The sequence below is a fragment of the Carcharhinus amblyrhynchos genome, chromosome 30 (genome assembly GCF_965287045.1).
Source record: "Carcharhinus amblyrhynchos chromosome 30, sCarAmb.v2.hapA, whole genome shotgun sequence".
NCBI lineage: Eukaryota > Metazoa > Chordata > Chondrichthyes > Carcharhiniformes > Carcharhinidae > Carcharhinus > Carcharhinus amblyrhynchos.
In genome coordinates, this window is record NC_137353.1 from 29,102,002 (window position 1) to 29,126,046 (window position 24,045).

Consider the following 24,045-nt stretch of genomic DNA (forward strand, 5'->3'; position numbering starts at 1 on the left):
TAATGGGATTGAGGGTGATAGATAGGCCTGGTAGGTAGAGATATGATCGGCGCAACTTGTGGGCTGAAGGGCCTGTTTGTGCTGTAGTGTTCTATGTTAATATCATTTGCTAGAATGTCAGGATGACAATGTGGTAATTTCTACTCCCAGTGAAATGTCACAATTCTGCTAAGTTCAGTTTGGTCTTTCTGGGGAAAAAAATGAGATCTGGAAAGGAGAATATATGCAAGCATGAAATTGATTCTTGCTTGTCTGGATGCAATTGCATGTTCAGGTTCAGTCTAATTTTAGAGACAATTTTTGTAACTTTGTAAGACCATTGCTTCATTGAAATTTCAAACCGGAAAGAAGCTGTTTAGTCCAAAATGCCTGTCACTCAGTGTTGGTCATCATATGAGCTTTAGCCATGTGGAAATTGCCTTTGGTACTATGCTCCTAATTTTGCAACAGATCTTTTGTCATGGTGATGCTTTCAGAATAAAGTTGCTCATGTTCTCCACAATATAATATCTCCTTGGGTTTCAGAATTTTTCATCTAAAAACTTGGGTGCGATCCTACAACCTCATACTGCCTGTTGTTTAGTGAGGCGAGGTGGTAAAGTCAGGTGAGAGGCGAAAAATCAGGTTCACGTCTGATTTCTCACCTCCCCGATAAGTCCTGGATGCTATCGCCCAGGCTCACTTGCATTAACCCCCTTGCCAGAGAATCACAGTTGGTCTCCATCAGCAGAGACTGGATGTGATGGACTTGCCAGGGGGATCAGAGGCTATTGAAACTGCGGATGAGGGGTAATCGGCAGAGGTGGGAGACCAGCACAGGCAGCAATCTGCAGTGGTGGGGAAGGTGGTGGTGGCAGGAGATCTCGCATCCTTGCTCTTTTGTACTGAGTGCCACAAGATTGCGAGTCGCAGCTTGCTGAAAAACCCGGTGTGATTCTGTCCCATTTTCTTGCTTGTTTGACACTGGAATTTTTTTTGCAACGCCATTGCACTGATTCTTTTTGTGATATTGTTCTGGACGGAGATTAGCAACGCCTAAGAACTAGATCTGACTTACTGACTTCCATGGCTTGCATTAGTAGAGTGAATGCCAACTAGTTGATATTTTACCAGTGGTCATGTTCTTCGTGATAGTGTAGCGAATTTATATTGGTTATGTGTTGAAAGCATCAATTTTAAATGGGGTAGGTTCATATCAAAGCAGTAGTTTCTAATCGAAATCCATCTGTGAGGCCTTCAACCATGCACTGAGTGAAGGAGCAAGAAAATACATTACAACAGCTTTTAGCTTTGTGCAGACATTTGATCTTCCTGTCTTCTTTACCTCTAGGCTACCCATCACTCATACAGAAAGCCAGTCTCCTCTTATTTGTTCATAAAATACTTAATGTTTTATTTAAAAACTGCAAAAATCATACTAAAGCATGGAGTTACGTACCGTTCTTAGCAGAAACAAAAAAGAAATTCTTTGAAGCATGCTTTGTCCAAAAGAAGAAACTTGTTCTAAATCAAAGGTAGACAATGATTGTACATAAAATTAAGTTGTGTATTACTGCATTAGTAATTGAAAATGATATTGCCATTGCACGTTGTACATTTTTTACACACAATACAATAAGGTGGAAAGCCTCAAATAAATTCCTGTTCGTTTAAACAGAATGTGTTGTATATAACTTCACAACTGTTTCTCACTATAAACTTCACTTTCTTGAAAGCAAATAGAAGTACATGGTCACAAAATGATGAGTATTTAAGAAAATTAATCCATATGAACTGGCTAATAATGACAGTATCGTCTAGAAACACTCATACTATCAGTTTGCAGCAAATTGTAGGTAAATAGCTCGCACAAGGAAGCAAATTGCTAAATATGAATTGTTTTATCAAAACATTCGGCAAACCGAGCTGAAGAGTAAAGATTCTGTGTAGACGTTTTCTTGGAAGAATCTTAAGAATTATACATTTGCAATCGATCTACTTTTCATTTGCAGCCATTCGTAAATTGTGTAATTAGAAACAAAGTGACTGAGAATATTTCGTAAGTGATTCCATTTTCCTTAACCAAAGTAATTCATCATGATATGCATTAGCCACAGCTTTATAACTTGTGATGCATACCATGAGCTAGGAATATTATTAAAGGCGTGATACATATCCTTAAAAAAACTAAATCTTAGCTTATTTAATAGTCATTTTCTTAGAAAAAAACAGCTTTATTATTTTTTTAAAAATTTCCCCCCTCCCCCCATCCCAAGATTGTTGATTAATTTTGTGAATCCTGTTCTGTGTTGGTGACCTCCCCTGTACCTCACCTACTTGGTCATTATTTTCAAGTATAAGTCTTGGCATTGTGTATCAGATGCCTTGAGTTATCTATGCAATAGTCTGCCATAGGATCTTGAAAATTCTCAATACTGTTTCACTGCTCCATTCTTTGGTGAATTAATCATATACATATAATTTTATGACATAACAAGAAAATCTACTGGTAATTTTTATATACTGCAGATAATGTGAACCAAAAATAGATTTATTTTTAAAGTAACATCTGCAGTCAAAGGATGCATCGCGTGTTGCCTGCAACTACCTCAGCCCCAAAAGTATACTTTATCAAGTGGATTATGTATTTGGGATTCAGGAAACTGTTCAAGGTATAAGATTTTTTAATTGTCAACTTTGCTGGATAGCCAGATGAATTTCATTTGAAATGTTGCATCAGATTTTGTTGTAATTTTTAAATAGTGAAAAAATGGCTAATTTCACTTTACTGCTCAACTCCCATAGGGCTGCTAGACCTACGTGTAGTAGTTGCATACGAGCCTTTTCAGTTTTCTGTCAGTTTGTTACTCCTCCTCCCTCTCCAATCGCTTAAGAAAAATAATGTAAGTTGAGAGCTTTTGGAATTTTTTTGCAGAATGTTTAAAGTCTTCTTGACAATGAGGAGAAATGAATCCTTCTGTCTGGTAGAATGAACAAATGCACTGGGTCTCACTTAAAATAGCATTAGTATGATTTAAATGTCTGCAGTAAAATTGAGCGTGTTCCAGGACCTTGTTTCTAATTAGAGGTTTTGAAAGGGTGTATTTTTTTGAAAAGTTTGTCATCATTCCAATCTCTGCTGTCAGAGGGAATTTGATACAGTTAAGTGGTAAACTCATTTAATAAGATATTACTTTCAGAAATACCTACAGCATCAGTCTGTTATTTTCCCTTTTAAAAGTGATACATTTTCAAGCAATTTAATGTGATAGTCTTTTGTGTTCTTTTTTGTAAAGGTTGCCATCCATATAATAACCTAAGCCTGCAAATAAGCAGTACTTTGGTGTGCCCCGCTGCAGTGTGCCAGCATTGCTGGAATTCAACAGATCAAATAAAATGAAGTTAATTTATAACTGTTTGCACAATAGATCTAAGGTATTTGGGGTCCACATTTAATACAAGTAATCTCAATATATAATTATGAAGCAAACTTAATGAGGTTTTCTTGTAAGTGCTTAATCTCCATTATGGGTTTTAAAATATGTTTAAATATGTTGATAATATTCAATATTAGAAAATGAACTTAAATAATGTGGAATTATCTTTAATTGTGTATTATTTAAAGTTCAGAATGTTTAGCTGTTAATTTCTCAAATTTTGCCAATAAAACACAACAAATCCTTGTTAATTTGTACTAAACTGCAGTTTACAGTCTAGCTGAGAGCTAGTTTAATAACAGTATAAAATAAATTATTTCTCTCCAACCTTTACAATGATAACCAGTTGTTGATCAGTTAATCAAATCCTATCTTAAATTAAGAATGAAGAGCTGAATTACCTTGTGATGTATCAATCATAAATGACCATTTCCTAATTCAGTGCTCTTTTTGCAACTGATGGACCAGTTTTATCAAAACACTGAGAAAGATACAAGTTCACATGCATCTTCCTTGTGCATGTAAATGCAGGCTAAACTAGAAGATAAACAAAAGTTGACCACCAACTTCCAACAAAGCTGACACTGCCCCAGGAAAACCGACAGCTCACTGACAGTTCTAATTGCAGTACATGAAAGGATAGTTGGCAATATAGCAATTTAGAAGTTATGGAATATACACGAGTGCTGAATTCATGAGGATTTTTTTATTGGACATGTTACCTTTACACGCGTACACACATCCGAAGAAGTTTTGAATTTTGACAAAGGGCTGTGTTTTCTAGACCTTTTTCTTTGGCAAATATCCACTCTGTAGAAACAACAGCCTGAAATATCAAATACAATAAGTAGTGTTCCCAGTCTTACGACAATTTCCAGCAGTTAATTCTAAGGGATACGCAATTCTAGTGGCACCCTAAGTATCACAACCACTCTTTTAAACTGGGGTTTGGTGGGGGGAGAAAAAAGGAAAGTGCCATACAGGGCACTGTCGTAACTTCGTTTTAGGAACTCTGGATTTTTGTGTCTGCAGCCTTCTGTGTGTTGTTGTCTAACAGTAGGCAAAAGACGCTCAGGCTGAAGAAGAGTCCATATTATAAGTCTGCAGTTACTGCCTTGAGATCTTGCTTGGGTCTAAACTAGGCTATGTTAATGTCATGGTCCACTAAATTTGGGCTTCCTTTAGTATATGTAGGTATATTTTGACTGAACTTCACCTGTCCATTGCCATAATACAAGAACCTTTACAAAACTCAACATTCTCTTAATGTAGTGAATTTACTGGCATTTTGGTGCTACAGATATTCTGGATGTGAACCTCAGTATGCACTTTTAATTAAATAAAATATGTTATCCGTCTAACTGGGTTCAAATCTTGACATTGAGAAGAAATACAGTGATAGGAGTTATGACAGGAATTATCAAGTAAAGCCAACAAATATGTTCAAACAGGGTATTTCTACCTTATCTCATAGAAACAACTGCAGCCTGGTTTGAAGACGATAAACCACCCCATGAGATGAAGGCCAAGTTTTCCATCTCAAATCCACTTTCGAGGAAAATTCAAATGTTTTAGAAACTGAATTCCTTTTGTCCTATGTAACTCATTTAAGGAAAACATTAAATAAACGTATCTGTGATTGGAACTCTAAAAATAACTCACTCATCCGCCCCAAGCTTGATGCAAGAAACAATGGAATGAAAATATCTGATGGTTCTCATCAAATAATAGCAACTTGCATTTATAAAACACTCAACAATAAGTGAAATGTTCCATCAAGTTCTGGCACTTCAGCCTTGCTGTCTAAGAAATCTGAATGATGTTAAAGACCTGTGGTACTAGTGAGGAAAAGTATTTTCCTCATAAGCGACTGATTCACAAGTGAGAAAAATTGGCAGCTAACATGTTTCCTTACATTTTTGTGTTAAGGGACAGGCAAGTTATATTTTTGCACCTTTTGTTGCTTTGTACTATGGACAAAGTACGACAATAACTTTGACTGCTAATCTCTTTGGACTCTCTAATTCTTATTTGCATTTTTCAGACTGTAAATTTAACTTTCATTTAATTCAATTGAGGATCACAATGACATTTCTGCCATACTATTTTTAAAAATGTACTTATTGATTTCTTTGTATACATTTTAGAAACCTGTCAGTGTGGCTAGTATTTTTCACTGAATTTTATAATGTCCAATGTTATTTTGAGATGAATAATTGTGTAAGTGGTTAGCAGAGAGACAAAAGCATAAGAAAGGAGCTTCCCAAAGTTTTGCATCAAAAAGTTCTTCGATTCACAATTCTGTTGTAAGAAAATGCAGTAATAACTGTTAAGATCATGCTCAAGGCTTGAAGCTTTGTGGACGAATCTTCATTTCGACTTTTCTCAGTGAGTAACTTGAGCCATGCCAGCCATACCATGTGATGCCATCAGAATTTTGGGTATGCTGCCCTTGTCGATAGTAAACTCCATTCAGATTGGAATCTGTGCAGCAGTTGTACCAGTAGCCACCTGCAATCAAAAGGATAATGAATTATTGTATAAATTGTGCATATTATTTCTTGGGGATTAAAGACTGGTGAGGCAGTAGAGAAAGATAGTACAAGTGATTCAAGAAACTGATGGGTAATATTGTATTTTTCAAACTTGGTGTGATCTTTTCTCATCCAGTGCATTTTTTTATAGTGTCATTTTTTTCTTTGTAATGTATTCACAGTATCTACTAAATATGGCTAAATTCTGCAATATATTTTCAGTTTTTATTGAACATCACTATCAGAGGTGTGTGTGTGTGTTCTTAGTCACACATGTCCAATGTAATGAATTATCTGCAGATTTTGTGAAAACTTAAGGGTTGCCTTAAGTAATGTAACATTATGGCATTTCAACTATTGCTAGTTGAAAGTGCCTGACTGATCCAGTGAACAAAACATTTTTTTTTTGTTTACCTATCAGCTCTTACCTTTGCGGAAATGCGCACAGTCGTCCACGCACTTGTCATTGTCTTTGTCCTTTGTGCTGAAGGCAGTGTTGTTGTGGTATCTGAGTGAGTCCCGTCCAGCTGTTCCGTTGTAATTTCCAATGATTAATTTGTAACTATTCAATTCGTTGCTTATTGAAAAGTAGTTGTATTCTGCATAACGAGCATGACCTTCCCAGTCCTGTTAAGATGTTAAACAGTTCACTGACATTGATTATATATTGTTACCAGCATTAATTTGCATTGAGTTTGCACCTTAAATTTTTAAAAGATCTTAACTTGTCTTTATGTTTCAAATTCCATTCATTAAATGTTTCATTGCAAATAAAAATCATAACTTGTAAAATATATAAATTAGAATTCTAATAAGTTACCTCCATGTCTACCCTGAGTATACTTGGCTGCCTAGTTAATCGAAAAATGTGTTCGTTTCCCAACCAGAAGTCCCCACGGATGTTGCCAAATCCTCGCTTGTAATGTTTCCAGTCACGATTGAAAGAGCTTAGGCCAGCTTTGCGACGTTGTATAACGGTCCAGCCACCACCTCCAGTTTCCATGTCACAGTACACCTGTAACAGTTCAAATAATTATTCAACAAGGCATGCAGAATAGTTTGAATGCCAAAGTATTTAACTAGCTTTTCATTCTATGATAGTAAGATTCAGGACCTCATTCACGAGTCTAAGCTGAGGTCAGTTTACTTGTAATGATGTTGCAATCTCAAATCGTGTTGATGCATGAGAATTTTGATTTGAATTTCCTACTAGGTAAATCCTACCAATACACAGTGAATTACGATTGCACATTTGTAACTGAGGAACAAAGTAGTTTAAAATTTATCATCCTCTATTGCTCTATTCGTTCCTTAGTCCCGTCAGAGCACATTTTCAGCAAAAATATAAATGAAGAATCAACTACAAATGCTGGAAATAAAAACAAAATGCTGAAAAAACTCATCCTTTGTTAAAAATAAGATGAGATGGTAATGTTTCAAATGTAATCCAAAATTACAATATTAACTTGAATGTTCTCTTTACAGATGCTGACTAACTGTATATTTCCAGTATCTTGTGTTTTATGTTTATTTAAAAATAAGTTAATTTGACTGATTTGGATCAGTTGGATTAAAAAAAACCGCCAAAGCGATTTTTTTTTTTAACTTCAGTGCATTCTCTCTGTTGTGGAGTGTCTCAGCTTTGCAGTCTTATTTAAGTGGCAGAAAAGAGAATGAATGGAAGTTTCCCACTTGGTGTTGAATATCATAAACTAACATGGATTTCAACTGCTGATAAAGCTGATGCAGGTTCTGTTTTAACTTGAAGAAAGAGCTCTCAAAGTAGAATAGGATATTAATGACAAAAAAGAGCAGGCTCTGTTGTTGTTCATATGCAACTACAGCAATGCTTGGATTTAAAACTCAGGGATTCTGAAACAGTGGCAGTACATTTTAACAACTCCAGTAAAAACCATGAAAATTAAGGCCAAATTCACTGTTTTGTCGAGGTGATAGCTAAATAAGGAGGTGATATTTTAGTCATCACTGAACAGTTCACACACCAAGGTGACACAGTCACAAATGATAAATAACAGGTGTTTTGTGTACTACAGTCCACCAGTTTAAATTTTGGTGCTAGTTAGAGTACGTTCAAAAAATAACAAAAATAAAGGAAATTTATTTCAAATAGCATCACCTCCAGTTCTGGAGTTCCCAGGAACTCATCTGCAGGCAGCTTGTACACACCAGATATTCGATAGTTCTTCCGGTACAGTGATGTGCAGTCATAAGTGGCATCTGCAAACAAAGAATTAAATATTGCATTACTGCAGCAGTGCAGACATGATGAGCTGAATGGCTTTTTTCATGTGCTGTCACACTTCTATGGTTCAACTATTTCAAAATCCTTGAGTTTTAAGTCAAACCATTATCACACTGTAGCTACAGCAAAAATGAACATTACTGAATAATGGACTTCTTTCTTGTAATATTCATAAATATTATTTTCGGCACTGAGATTCTTTTCCAAATTAGAATAGTGATTGAAATCTACATTGATGTTTGGTACTCACTCGAGCAGGAAAATTCCATTTATTCCCTTCTTTGCCAATGCCTGTGAAAATAGCTACATACTTCACACCACTAAGAAAGCATTGAAATGTGTTAAGAATTTTTATCATGCTGGTTTTTAGATCTTTATGATTTATTAGCCGTGGAAGTCTTAACAAATCCAACATATATTCAACTCACTTTGAAATATTCTTTATAATGTTCCCATGTAAATTTTATACCAGTAAGTTGGCATTGTTATCCTGAAGTGCATTTTGTTTCAATCTTTCGGAATTGAGCTGCCTATTTAGGTTTTGTTTAACTTTCTTCCACTTTCCCCATATGGACTGCATATTGTGGACCATCTAGTGAGTCCCAAAGCTTAAGAGTCTCTCATAGCTCCTGACCTCATTCTCTGCAAGATTGTTCCCTCTTGGATACTAGCAATCTTTACAGTCCACCCAAGGACAATTTGATCCATATATTCACCACTTTCTGTATTCATTAAATATAAACTATATGCTCACCTTGTCTCTTCTGATTTAGGTCCATAACTTACTCTTTATTCAGCATACTTGACACACCCCCTGCCACTCTTTCCCTGCATTTCCTGTTTGCTGCTGTTTTGAGTTAGAAAAAACGTTTTCCTAGATGTTTACATTTGAAGAAACATAGTTTTGATCAAATTTGAGTAACTTAAATGAAATAGCATTTTCTGTTTTCAAAACAAAAGAAGCCAGTGAATATATCTGATTGTTGATGGAGCCTGTTCAACCATGCCAATTTATAGCTTTTATTTAGTTACTACAGCAAATGAGTTATCTTTTGAGTTCAGGAACTGTGGCAGTCCAGGCGAGCCTCAGTTATCAGCAAAACACTTGCCTTTTTCAGATGTGAAAACAGTGCAAACTCAAGTAAAGTCACATGTAAGCACTTCTAATAAACCAATTTTAATTTCTGTTGACAAATGATTTTTGATATAACCAAAGCATTTAAAGATTGCTGCCAATTTTAAGTTCAATTTTGTGAAGATTGTGAGAGCTAAGTTATCAATAGTATATGATGAATTGATACTTATTATAATAGTGGTAGAGGATACAAATTCTCATGGCTGTGACACTGTTGAAAGTGAATTTTCAAGAACGGGTTTGGGTAATTGTGTATTGCACTAGGTGAGTTGGTTTGTGAGCTCAGCAATGCCAAGATTACAGCCAATTTTAAATTCAATTTTGTGAAGATTGAGAGAGCTAAGTTACCAACAGCATATGGTAAGTTGATGCCTTCTAAAGTGAAGTTATAGAGGATAGAAATTTTCATGGTTCTAACTTTGTTGAAAGTGACTTTTCAAGAATGGGTTGAGGAATGAGGAATGGTTGAGGACTCTGGGTCTGTACTCATTGGAGTTCAGAAGGATGAGGGGGGATTTTATTGAAACTTACAGGCTACTACGAGGCCTGGGTAGAGTGGATGTGGAGAGGATGTTTTCGCTGGTAGGAAAATCTAGAACCAGAGGGCACAACCTCAGGCTGAAGGGATGATCCTTTAAAACAGAGATGAGGAGGAATTTCTTCAGCCAGAGAGCGGTGAATCTGTGGAACTCTTTGCTGCAGAAGGCTGTGGATGCGAGGTCATTGAGTATTTTTAAGACAGAGATGGATAGGTTGTTGGTTAATAAGGGGATCATAGGTTATGGGAAAAAGACAGGAGAATGGAGATGAGAAAAATATCAGCGGAGCAGACTGGATGGGCCGACTAGCCTGATTCTGCTCCTATATCTTATGGGTTTATGGAATAGTATTGCACCAGGTGAGTGCATTCCTGAGCTCAGCAATGCGGAGATGCAGGTAAATCAATGGTTTCTGCAAATTACTGTTTATTTGAATAGTTCCCAAAAGAGTGACTCAGTGAACAAAATTGTGGCATGCTGGATATCCAGAATCTTGCTTTTATTTAAAGCACAGATCAAGTCCTAGGGTGGGATTTTCCAGGGGCACTCTCCCCAAGACCGGAACATCAACAGACCTTTCATGATCCGCATCCCACCCTCTACAATTCCTGTGGTGGGCGGGACAGGAAAATTTCACTCTTAGAGTTGGTCCAGTAATACTATTGGAAACCCAAAAAGAAAAAAAACACAACAAGGTAAGCTTTCAATATTCAAATGACCAAAATAACACTATTCTGGCCCAGGCAGGTTCTTGACACTAATTATTAACCAACTTAATTTAGTTACGATTATTGCCCAGGTTGAAATAGCTGATGTGAACTTGGAGGTCAATTGGGCTGCTGGAGTTGGGGTTGGAACTCCTGGGTTAGGGATGATGAACATAGCTAAAGTTCCTGCTTCTAATCACTATCCTGCTGAAAAAGCTCCTGAATCAAACCTGCCCTTTTGTTTTGAACTTGAGCAGTCTTTTCTTGCATTTTCATATGATAAATGTAGTCGAAAGGAACTAAAGCGTCTGGCTTGTATAAGATAGTCTTGGTTCAGTGGCAACTGAACTGTGCTACCATGTATGAACTTGCATAGCTGACATTTTGCTTGCTTGGTAGCTGGAATACTCTGCTCATGGCTCACCAGAGAGGCAGCATTGATTCTAATCTGAAGCTGATGTGTTTCAATAAAAAGTGGAATTTAGTGTATTACGTTTTGGAAATGTCTCGAGTTTAATCTTGGAGAATAAAGATCTAGTTTGTTTTTTTTTCCCCAAAAAAAACTTAGCTTTTTCAATGTAAGACAATAGAACTTTGAGAACTTGCTAAGTTGAATCAGCAGTTGGATACTTCTAGTGGCAGTCTGCATGGATTATTACATATTATGGTTAGTCTGGAGTCATATGATTTAACAAATGCTGCACTGATTCATTTAGACAACTTGATTGCGCCTTAATGAAAACTGTCTAGGTCTTGTGGGGAGCTAGCTCTTTCTGCCTTTTGAAACATTCACAATTTCTTCCATGTGCATTAAAAAAAGCTTAAGATGTATGAACCAATAGAACATATTTAACCAATGTATTGACCAGTTTAAATACTGTAAACCTACATTGACTGAAACTTGACGACTGTAATATGACATTCTACTCCTTCTAAAGGCCAATGCAATAGTCCCATTTTTTCCCATCCTTAAATAGTTATCTTTTTAGGATTCTTTATCTTTTGTTTATTTCATCTTCCAGTGAAGCCCGACTCCTGCTGATTAAGAATCCAGAGGTGATGAGCACCTTTCCATGCCCTCATCAAGTGACCATACTTCATGAGTGAATCTAGATAGGAAGACCTGTATCAGACTCGTCAATCTGGTCACCAATGAGCCTGTCCCTGACTTCAGTGAAATAAGTTTTCATTCCCTTTAATAGAATTATTTTGTAACTGCAGGTTTCTGCCATCCATAGCATATATCTATCAGATGTTATGATTTGCTAAATTTGATGTATAAATTTATAATGGTTACACTTTTAAAATGTCTTTCCTTTTTAAAATTTAGAAGATTCTTCATCTGTTGAACATATCTCTACACCATTACGTTGTAAATCAGTGTGCTCTGTCAACTGTGAAGTCTGTATTCGTATTTCACCCTGATGGCACTAAAATGCTTGAATGTCTTGGATGTTAAAAAAAGTTATTGCTGACTGATAGGTTTACAATAACTGAACAAGCTATTTAACACCTCATTAGTGTTGCAAACATCATACATCTAGTAGTCCACCTACCTCCCCAAGGACATCTTTACTCTGGGCAAGAATATTTCATATCTGAGAAATGGCAAACATTTCCAAATTTCAGCAGGCTTTGCTCAATATAGCAAACTGTGTCTAAGTTCCAGAAATATCAAAACAACTGGAAAAAAAGTAATATATATATATTAGTCTGTTTTCCATGCATTTTGCCTAAATTATTGTAGAGGGCTGCTGGTTGAATAAGGCACCAATGGGGAGGAATATACCTCTATCAATTATTTGTGCCATTTTTTAAATTTGCCAAAGCTTGAACAGTAAAATCAGATTGTGTGTTAGATTGATGGAATGATTTTAAGATTAAACTTGAGGTTGTTACTATTTAGTTATTCTTGAAATTAATCACTTATTTGGAGCAATGCAGCTGTTGTTTCCCATACTGCAATGTATCACGTCCAACAATGGGATGAATGACTAATCCATTTCAATGGTATTGGTTAAGGGAAAACGTTGGCTAGTACAATAGACAACTTCTTACTTTGGAAGAACTACCATGGGACCTTTTGCATCTGCCTGAACAGATGGACTGGACCTTGCTCTAACATTTCACTTGATAGATGACACTGTTGAAAATGCAGTTGTGCGGTACTACATGAATGTGTCAGCCCCATCTTGGAGTTGCGTTTGAACCTACAACTTTCTGACTGAGGCAAGAGCACTACTACTGGCCCGAGCTGATACTATACGTATTGCAGAAGGTTGGATTTTTCATCCTTTTCATCCATGGCAGGACGAAACAGTGCAAACAATCTAACACTTAAGGAGCCAACAGCAACATAAACTTCTGTGGATTTGTAAAGGTTGCTGGGTTAAGGATGTTGATTTTAGTGGGCAAAATGGATGGGATTCATATTTGAACTCTGGGCCTCCATATTTCACAGCAGAGTTCAGTGTATCAATAGAAACAGATTCCCACTGTTGTATGTAAAAGGAGTACAGCGTGCTGGATTTATTAACCCAAAATTGAATCAAAATTTTTAACAAATAGTAAGAGTACCTCACTGATTCTCTCTCTCACTGATGTTGAATTTAGTTAATGTGAAAAGTAGGACCCTCTCATGCATGGTTGCTGATTATGACTGAATAGCAAAGGTATGCCATGTGGTCTGCTTCACCAGCAGGTGAGAATTTAAGACTGCTGAGGTTTCTTGTCTGATTTGACTAGGTGTCTGATAGAATCATGTGAAACATGCACTCAGACTCTCTGGATGGAATGTGAGTGTTCTTTCCATGGACTCCAGCTACGTGATACAAATGTGAGCTGCAAGTAATCAGTCAAACCTGCAGCTGTATCGGGCAAGAGCTAGCAAGCATGGATTCCTGTTTTGAGACTGGAGGCAGAGAGAGCACACCACCTAGGTTCACAACAGTTTATAGTTTCACAATGACCTGTCAAAGCTAAAGTCTTGAGAATATACTCTGCCTTGAGGAATCCCTAGTGAGTGAATGGAAAATACATCTCCAGTACAATCTTGGTTCAGCAGTTACAATATTTTGTTAAATGCACTAAGATCCCATCATATCTGACCCCTCCCCCCACTTCTGCTTTTCAAGCATTGCAGTTGATCAAAAAGGTCTTGTGATTTTGAAATAAAACAAATGTGATTATACAAAATTTTTATGTAATTTCTGATATGCTGCTGTCTGTTCGGATTGGCAGAGATATTTTGTGCTGAAACAATGTAGTTTGAACATTATAGGATTTGGGTAAATCAAATTAATCAACCTTCTGTACCACTTTTCTACAATTATTTTGAGCAGCTCCACTTCATGCACTTAGTGTTGGCTTAATTATATTGTGATTTTATGAACAAAAGTCTGAAGAAACAGCCTGATTTTTGTTTTATATACTGGTCTGTTAAAAATAACATGCTAATTTCTTTAACAAATCAGAAAGTTCATTAAAAAATATTCTTTTCCCCAGTTCACTTGACGTTTGTAGAAGGAAATGTAGTTGAATGTTACATGATAATCAGATAATTAAAATGAAGAAAAAATGAAATTGACCTTAATATCCACAGAAGCATTTTTAAAGTTTTACCAAAACTTCATTGGGGTGAGTGGGTTCAGAGGCACTGACTTTTTGGAGAAGGGCGATTGTGATTTTCAGTTCAAATATAATGCCCGATTTTTTTTTTCCAACCATTTTCCACATAATTGAGAGTTTTCCAGATTATTTATGAGTTTGAATGGGATCTCGCTCAAGAAAATTGGGAATACCCAGACCAGATTATACAGCTGTGTTTTATTAAGCAGAAATTTGGCTTTCATTTGTCAAACTTTGTCAGGTAATGTTCCTGTGAAGTCCAGTGGAATGTTTTAGTATGTTAGTGTGGGTCCATAAATGCAAGTTGTTGTTCATAATTGATCATTGTGAACTGTTTCATCATAATACTGAAATAGTAATGTGAAGTTTTATCTTTCTGCTTAACTTTATTTAGCTAAAAAATACAATTGTATTCAAATCGATTGGCTCTTAATACCTTTGCAAATGATGAATCACTTTTTAAAACTTGCACTTAAATGCTAATGATTGCCTCTGTTTAGGCACACAATACCTAATGTTATGAAATGTATTTGTCATAACATCTTTCTTCCCATTCCTCCCTTCCCAGAATAATTTGCCCTTACCTATTGATGTCTGTGTAACCGTCTGGGCTGCCTGAAGCTGAATAATATCTATCCGATTGTTCACTTCAGAGTATTTTCCTTCAGCCTCTGTAATGCGAGATTCAATCTGCCGATAGCCATTTTCCACTTCCATCATCTGCATGACAACGTTTATCCAGTCAGTCTCCTGTTTCCTACTGAGCTCAGTGAGAAGGCTGGTCAGGTTGGCCACCTGGATCTTCAGCTCTTTCAGTTCATCACAGCAGGTGATGAGCTTCTGAATGTTCACTCCTCCTGCAATTCCCCTTCTCCGAGGTGCTTTTTGAACCCTGCTGCAAGCTGGAGGAACATTGCAGAGCAACAAAATAAGTGAAAGAAGCCAGAGGAAAATCTTGACTGGCATCTTTTGAAATTAATAAAAGTACAAAACTCTACTGCCTTTGAGTTTGAAACTCTTGCTACTTTGGATTATTTTTTCAGAACCTTAACAGAACTAGTGATCTATCAGTACTTGGTCAGACTATTTCAAAGTTTTTTTAAGAAGTGCAGAATAATTAGAAGTATGTTGTTAAAAGTAAGTTCCTCTTGCACACTTCATCCACTGAACATGGAGGCTTGCTAAGTTGAAGAATCCTTGCAGTGTCCTCCTCACAAAAATGTAAGCAGTCTTGAAAACAGCCCAGGCGCAGCATCTTAAATAACTAATGCATCTGTAGTAGGTGCCCCTCCCATTTACTGCACACATGGCAAGCTCCTCCTTTTCCATCAATTAACCTCAGGTGCTGACAGGAATGTGGGCTGAAGCCTTTTTTGGGAGAAGGATGTCTTTTGTTTGAGGTTTGGTCAGCAAAGGACGTCCCAGTCCTGTCAACTTTTCCTGATATCAGATTACCAGGGTTGCGGAGGAAGACAGCACCAGGTTTGTGCATTATTTTCCCTTTTCCTATAGATACATGCTATGATGAGTTAAAGTATTAAGCAGTGCTTCAGGAATAAGTTGCAATAGTACAACACTCTCAAAGGTTCACATTTCTCTTGATTGGATTTCAATGAGTTTTTTAAATATAAAATCTATCATATGTGTCAGAATAATTTTTTTGAGAAGTGTCCACACAAAATAACAAAAGTCAGTAATTTTTCCTGTTAGTGTAGACAGGATGCCACGATGTCATTACTTTAAACTGCATTAAAATATATAAAACTGACAGACTGTTTCACTTACCTCTACTTGTGCAGCTGATATACATTTTATTGAGGTTAGGCATAACATGTTACTTATGTGCTGCAGATGTATCCTGTAGCCCTCATTTGTAATCAAAATACAAGTATACAAAATGGGAACAGAAGGATGCCATTTGGCCCCTCAAACCCATCTCCACCATTCAATAAAATCATGACTGACCTATTTGTGTTTCAAGTTTCACATTCCTATCCACCCTCGATGTTCTTTGATCTCTGCCTTAAAAATACTTTGGAACTTCACTCTTCCAAGGCAGAGAATTCCAAAGTCTCACAACTTGCCAAGAGAAAAAAATTCTTCTCATTTCTGTCCTAGAAATGAGACACCTAATTTTAAAACAGTGCCCTCTAGTTCTGGACTCACCCACAAGAATAAACATCCTTTCCCCATGCAGCTTGTCAAAATCATTCAGGACCATGCGTCTTTCAATCAAGTGACAACCCCGCCCCCACCACCCTTCTGAACTCCAGTGGAAGAAAGCCCAGCCAGTCATCCTAAGACAGCCTGCGCATTTCAAGTGTCAATCTTGTAAACCTTCTCTAAGCTGCCTCCAATGCTTTATATCCTCCCTTAGATAAGGAGACCAAAACTGCACACAGTATTCAACTTGCGGTCTCTCAATGCCCTGTATAATTGAAACATAACTTTCTTACTTTTATGTTCAAAATGATGTTTTTAAATTGATTTGAATTTTTATTTTTATTTTGTGGTTCGTTTCACATGTTCCTCTGACAGTAAGATAAACTACTTTATAGTAACATTACAAACACAAAATTGAAGGCAGCTTTAACATACTTAAATTGCAGTTCAATAATGCATCCGACTTGCATATGGTTCCAGTTGAGTATTAACACTGAACTTTCATTCTCCCCTTTCAAAACTTAACTGATAATCTTCTTACACTGGCAGAGGCAACATCAGTAGCTCTTTTCATGAAGATGAGGTACACTTGGGGAGATAATATGCAGTGCTCTTTATCCCTGGTTATATAATGCACTTGCAAGAATTATGGGGAAAGAATAGTGCTAGGGAACATCTTCATTGAACTTCTTTTCGCATCCGTCTTGCATGTGTTTCACAACCAGGAATATTATTAATTTTTTCTATTCACATTTCTCCCGCCACCTCCAAAACCCTAAATAATGCATTTGAAATCCTCAATTCTTGACTCGTCTCAATTGCTCCCTTAGCCAATCTCATCCATCTGAAAATTTCAGTTCAATTAGAATGCCTAAATTATTTGTCTTTGTAGAGATACAAGACCCTGCCCTCTCAAAGCTCTCCAATCTCTCCATGCTCCAGAGAATTCTCATAAAAATCCTCATCACTTTTGCACACCTTCCTTCCTTCATCCTATGTACCTTTAGTAATTTCAAGACACTTTCTCCTTGGGTGTCAGGTTATTTATTACTGATAATCAACTTCTGTTTTGCCATAGGTGGCCAACCTTTCCATTACTAAGCCTCTGTTCATTACAGCTACCTGAGTTTCTGTTTCAAAAACCTTGTTATTCTTCTCTTGGACTCTTCCCCAGTCATTTCTGCTTCTCCCTCCTGCTCATTATCTAGCATTTCCCTTCACATTCCAAAAGGCTATGAGACTTAGTCCCGTTTGTCAGGAATGCTACCAAAAGTTAATGTTCTTCTGATGTGACCTATAAAATTAACATTTAGTTTCATAAACACTTGAACATCCGGAAATGTGTTTTTTATCGAGAGGAGAGGCTGAATAAACTAGGCTTGTACTCATTAGAGTTTAGAAGAATGAGGGGAGATCTCATTGACACATATAAGATGATGAATAGGATGGATAGGATAGAGATGGAGAGACTCTTCCTGCTCAGAAAGGACAGTAGGACTAGGGGGCACAGCCTCAAGATAAAGGGGGCGCGGTTTAGAACGGAGTTGAGGGAGAACTTCTTCACTCAAAGGGTGGTGAATCTCCGGAATTCTCTGCCCGTTGAAGTGGTGGAGGCTACCTCGCTAAATATTTTTAAGACGCGGGTTGATGGGTTTTTGATAAGAGAGGGGATTAAGGGTTATGGGGAGAGGGCGGGATGTGGAACTGAGCCACGACAGATCAGCCATGATCTTATTGAATGGCGGGGCAGGCTCGAAGGGCTAGATGGCCTACTCCTGCTCCTATTTCTTATGTTCTTATGTTCTTATTCCAATTAACAGTCTTCAGGACTGGGGGGAAAAAAGCCAAAATAAATATAGTCTGTTTAGTTATATTGCAAAAATAAAGAAGAAATGAGAAATTTTAATCTGCGGGGATGCAGATCTCTGTAAAATGGTCCAAATTACAGTAGTTCTAATTATTAGTTTTCTGCATCTATATGGGCACTGAAGTCTATATATGAGTTCCAATGGAAAAGAAAAACTGTGAGCCAGAGTAACTAACTTCCTAGGAAGGGCATGAGTTTGAATAAAGTTTAATGTTGTGACAATTTAATAGCAACACAATAATGATCTTGAAATGCTCAATGACATCTCAATCATCTCAATAGCCTTGGATCATCCTCCTCCTATACTTTTATTTTTCTTTTTCGGTGGAACTGCCCTCACTTGGTTCCACTCCTACCTATCAAACCACAGGTCCAGTGATGTTTCCCTCCTATACCTAGACCACTACCTTTTGAGTGACCCTACAATATATCCTTAGCTCCATTCCACTTTCTCTGTGTACTGCTGCCTACTGACAATATCTGAGGACATGAGGTTTGCTTTCACATGCACTGGCATCAATCTCTACCTATCTCAGTGTTGTTATTTTACTTGTCCAATCAATTGTTTTGGATGAATTGCAATTTCCTTCAGTTAAATGTTTGGAAAGCTGAAGCCACTTTCACAGCTTAATCATCGACTCCAGACCACACCCCAGCCACTGTCTGAGATTTGCAACCTCAGCATGCTATTACGCTGTGTACTGACTTCCAACCCATTATTGACCCAACCAACTGCTTCTGTAATATTTCCCACATCTATACCTGCCTCAACCTACCTGCAAAACAAGGCCTAATCCATGTTTTTCTCATTAACTTTTTAAATGCTCTCACGGTTGACCTTCCATCCTCTTTGAAATCTGGTCACTCATATCCTGCCCTGCACAAGTCCTGCCTATCCTAGTGTTTATCTCAAGTTATTTCCTTATTTGTTCAATATTCAATAATTTTCAACTAAATCTGTGCTGCAATGTTGATTCTTGTAACAGTCACAGTGAGTAAGCAGTTATGCAACTTGAAATTAAAGATCCTTATCGATGTAATATCTACTTTAAATGGGGGAGTATTTTCACTTTTCCATTGTAGGTCTTAAGTGACTGTTAATTGCCCTTACTTCCCATATATAGCTGCTTTTATTACTTGTTTCAATTTGCAACATTCCTTTCCTTCTTTTATCTTTCCTAACAGTCTGATTGTCAAATGCCATGATGTAGTTTAGCCCTCCTCTTAAGTGTTTTTGTTACCTTTTTAAATCCAAGTTGAACTGGCAGTGACTGTTATTATTTCTTCATAGAAAGTTTAACATGTCTATCAGCATGCCAGACTCCACTATAATTTGAGAAAAAAAAGTGTTGAAACACAAGGTGTGCTGCACAACAGGCATAAGAGTGACATTTGCTTTACTTCTCCCACACATCCCCAGCAATGATTATGATAGATTGGAACTTTTCATTTTATCTTCAATTTTCCCCCATGCTTGCTGTCCTGTATGGCTAACTGGTACTCAAATTTCTCAAGCAATTAGGTGTTGACTTCCCTCAGCTGTGCTTAGAACGGATTAAGTTAAAAATGAATCTGAACAATCGGAAGGCATTTAGACAAAGTGCTCTCGATTATAAGAGATCTTGTAGGTTATCACAATTAATAGCAAGCAAGTGAACAATTATTTTCATTGAAAACTTAACTTAAACCTTAAAAATTAATGACTGAATTTGAACTTTTGTGTAGATGCATATTTAGGTGAGGTTATCCTCTTAAAAGTTTGAGGGTGTCATTGCAGAATTATGGATAACTGAATCAAGTAATAAAGCTGTCTTTAAATCTAGGACCTTAGATGGCATAAATTTAAGTAGACTTTGTCATATCAGCAGTTCGACTGAACTAGATAACCATTATGTCCTCTGTGCAATGTACATGCTGTAATAGATATTGTAAATACCAGTTAAAGTGATGCCAGAATTATATTGATGACTAATATGACATTAATATGCTCAAAAATAATGTAATGTAGCTCATGGGAGAATATAATAAAGTTGAATTGCAGTTCCAAAGGATAATTGCAAGGCGTGTAATATGATGAGCAATACACTGAGGTTTTGTTCCATCCCTGATTTTTAATGTTTTTATTTGATTTAGTATTGTCACGTGTATTAGTATACAGTGAAAAGTATTGTTTCTTGCGCGCTATACAAACAAAGCATAACATTCATAGTGTAAGAAAATAGAGGGCAGAATGTAGTGTTACAGGCATAGCTAGGGTGTAGAAAAGGACCAACTTAATGCAAGGTAAGTCCATTCAGAAGTCTGACAGCAGCAGGGAAGAAGCTTTCTTGAGTCGGATGGTACGTGACCTCAGACTTTTGTATCTTTTTCCCGATGGAAGAAGGTGGAAGAGTAAATGTCGGGGGTATATGGGGTCCCGTTGCGCTTTCTTGCAGTCTTGGGCAGAGCAGGCACCATACCAAGCTGTGATACAACCAGAAAGAATGCTTTCTATGATGCATTTGTAAAAGTTGGTGAGAGTCATAGCTAACATGCCAAATTTCCTTAGTCTTCAGAGAAAATAGAGGCATCGGTGGGCTTTCTTAACTATAGTGTCATCATGGGGGGACGAGGACAGGTCATTGGCGATCTGGACATCTAAAAACTTGAAGTTCTCGACCATTTTTATTTAGCCCCCATTAATGTAGACAAGAGCATGTTCTTCACTATGCTTCCTGAAGTTGGTGACAATCTCTTTCGTTTTGTTGACATTGAGGGAGAGATTATTGTCGTCATACCAGTTCACCAGATTCTCTACTTTGTCTAGTCATTGTTTGAGATCCGACCTACTATGGTGGTGTCATTAGCAAACTTGAAAAGGGAATTTGGCCAAACAATCATAGGTGTATAAGAAGTATATTAGGGATTGAGAAACAGCCTTGTGGGGCACTGGTGTTGAGGATGATCGTGGAGGAGGTGTTGTTGCCTATTTTTACTGATTGTGATCTGTGGGTTAGGAAGTTCAGGATCCAGTCGCAGAGGGAGGAGCCGTGGCCCAGACCACAGAATTTGGAGATGAGTTTCATAGAAGTAATGGTGTTAAAGGTTGTGTAAATAGTTCTACACAGTGAAAATACTTTTACTGCAAAATGCTTGTAATTAATGGTCAGGCTGACAACATTCACTATTACTAAAAAGTAAATCAGACAGCAATGTCTAGCAAATAACATCCACAGTTAAGTGCCAAAATCAGGAAGTTGCTATCCGAGTTACACTGTTCCTTCAGAAACTTCACTATAACTATGTATTGCCAAGGGACTCTGCGTTGAAATATATGGAAGGATGTGAAGTGGGATGTGCTAAAGCATGGACACTGGCTTTCCGCTTCTGATGCTCCTTGCTGGGAAATATGATAGAGGTGTGTAAAATCATGACAGATTTAGTAGGACAAACAAAGAAAAGCTGGTACAGGACTGGGAGATGCAGATTTAAAAGTTTTGGACAAGAAATGCAGGAGATGTGAGAAGAACTTTTTTACATAGCAAGTGGTAATGACCTGGAACTCGCTGCCTATGAGGTTGATGGAAGTGGGCATGATTGATTTCAAAAGGAAATTGGATGGGACCTTTAGGGCTGTAAGAGTAGAGTGGGTGAATGGGTCTGATTGAACTGTTCACAAGAGAGAGAGCTAGTAAGTATTGATGGGCTTAATGGCCTCCTGTACTGTGATAACCCTTCTACCAATCCCCAATGTTGGAAAGTAATCCTTCCAATTTGCACCTTCCATTGGCCGTTGAACCAAGATGGAGAGTTTCCATTTGAGAAATCATAAATTGAAACTTCAAAGATCTTGAAGGGACTTGATTCTGAAAAAACGTTACCCCTTGGGTGAATCTAAAACTAGCAGTTTGAGTTTAAAAAATAGGGAACTCCCATTTAAGATTGAGTTGAGATTTCTTTCGCTCAGAGTCATTAGCTGTCGAATTCGCTTCACCAGAGCGCTGTGGATGCAATGTCATGAATATATTCAAGGTTGTGTTGAATTTTTGATGGACAAGGGAGTCGAGCGTTATGGGGACAGACGGAGCTCGTTTTCAAATTTTGACTAATCTGTATTTATACCAAACAAAGACTCGCAGTGGAAATAACGCAGCACTCCATAACAAGGCACTGAATTGTCAGCCTGAATTACGTTCAAACCCTGATGCAGGGTTTAAACTCACAGCCTTCTTGGCTTTGTCTTTGGTTTGAGTGCAATAATTGAATTGATAGATTAATGCATTTTTGTTATACTTAGACGTGAAATGAAATGTAAAGGAAGAAAAGCATAAATGGCTCACACTGTTTTATCCTGCCCTCATCAACAATGTATTAACCAGCAAATGTGATCTTTGAACATTGCTGAACTCCTCAAATGAGAGACATTCCTTTAATAGCTTAGTAACTACTAAAATGCGTTATTTTTTGATTTGTGAACATTTACAGGAGACAGACATTTTCTTTGTGGTGCTATGGGCAATCAAACATCATGCATTAAAGTAGATCATTTTGTTTAAAATGGTGAACTAAGTTCATATAGCTGTTAGAGATATCAAAAATTACTGATATAGTGTTTGAAAAATGGAAACCTAGCATAATTTGTTTACAATTTAAAATAAAATTACCTTGGGGGTTGGCAACAAAATGCAAATGGAAATTTACAGATTGATCATTTTGTTTTCCTGTATAAAATACTGCAATAAACCACCATGGAAGCTCTGGGGAAAACATTACAATTTTATTGTAAATTGTGAATGTCTACAAAATCCCCAAATAATTTACAAGAACGTAAGTCTATTCAGATTCTATTCTTTCCTGCAGTGGGTTTCAAATCCCATTTTGTCTCTAGCCCCTTTGTAACATCATCTGTCTCCAACCCTACTCAGCCCCTCTGTCCTTGAAACACTGATCCACACTTTTGTTATCAGCTTGTTTCTTTCTGACCAATCTTGCAACTTCAGCTCATCCCTTAAGTTACTGCATGCAGCCTGCACAAAGTCCTTCTTATACATCACTGCTATCTGCACTGAGCCACATTGGCTCCTGGCTTCCGAATTGAAAATTGCTATCTTTATGTTTAAATCTTTCAAACCCTCACACCTCCTTATTTCTTTACCCTCCCAGAAAGCTGCTCTTTCCAGAGCTCTGTTTTTCAGTTCTTTTCCTCTTTTATCCTCCTTTCCTTCATCCCACTATTGGTGGTCATGCTTTTTGCCACTTGGGCCTTGTAATCTCTCCCTAATATCTCCACTCCCCTTTTCAACCAACCTTCTTTAAACCCCTCTCTTGTACAAAGCTTTGAGACGGTTTTCTAATATTTCCTTGGATCTGTTTTTCATATCACACTCTGGGTTTGTGTCTTGGCCTTTTTCCATTGTTCTATGAATGCAGGTTGATGTCACATGGATAGATAGCTTGTTTGGAAGAAGGGAATTTTTTGAAGTATTTGTATTTTCTAGCTCGCTTCCTTTTCCAATGACAGTTTTCTCCCTTTATCTGAATTGACTAGTATTATCAGCATAAACAGTTGAAGCTGAAGTGTCAAAACAAACTGCAGTGTTGAAGGACAGTTATTTGGTGTTTGGAGGATTAGGTCAACCAGTGATTCAATAACCTATCTTCCCACTGTCCACCCACTTTCCAAATTAGATCATCAACATTTATTATTTTGAGCGGTTGTTCAAAGTTATTGTCAGAAACAGAGAGAGAAATAAAAAGATCTTAAAATTTGATCTTTGCAGGTGGTAAGACTCTTTAAAATTGACCTATTGCTATG

At 37.2% G+C, this 24,045-nt stretch overlaps 2 protein-coding genes across 5 annotated transcripts in view; one reads left to right on the forward strand and one right to left on the reverse strand.

Moving 5' to 3' along the window:
• mtor (mechanistic target of rapamycin kinase) overlaps positions 1–24,045 on the forward strand; it is a 283,244-nt gene that overhangs the window by 118,921 nt on the left and 140,278 nt on the right. The window lies entirely within an intron of this gene.
• angptl7 (angiopoietin-like 7) lies at positions 1,384–15,459 on the reverse strand. The gene is made up of 5 exons (XM_080215026.1): positions 14,806–15,459; positions 8,088–8,188; positions 6,771–6,965; positions 6,379–6,577; positions 1,384–5,927 (listed from the first exon to the last, which is right to left on the reverse strand). Exons 1-5 carry the CDS (start codon positions 15,185–15,187, stop codon positions 5,758–5,760), a joined length of 1,047 nt encoding a protein of 348 aa, XP_080071152.1. The 5' UTR covers positions 15,188–15,459; the 3' UTR covers positions 1,384–5,757.

What these genes read in the sequence shown, in the direction of transcription:
- angptl7 (XM_080215026.1), bottom strand. Translation starts at nt 15,187, where the DNA reads ATGCCAGTCAAGATTTTCCTCTGGCTTCTTTCACTTATTTTGTTGCTC. An exon ending in TACTCAGGGTAGACATGGAG is followed by an intron (nt 6,578 to 6,770) that starts GTAACTTATTAG and finishes ACATCTTAACAG; the next exon opens with GACTGGGAAGGTCATGCTCG. An exon ending in CTGTGCGCATTTCCGCAAAG is followed by an intron (nt 5,928 to 6,378) that starts GTAAGAGCTGAT and finishes TTTTGATTGCAG; the next exon opens with GTGGCTACTGGTACAACTGC.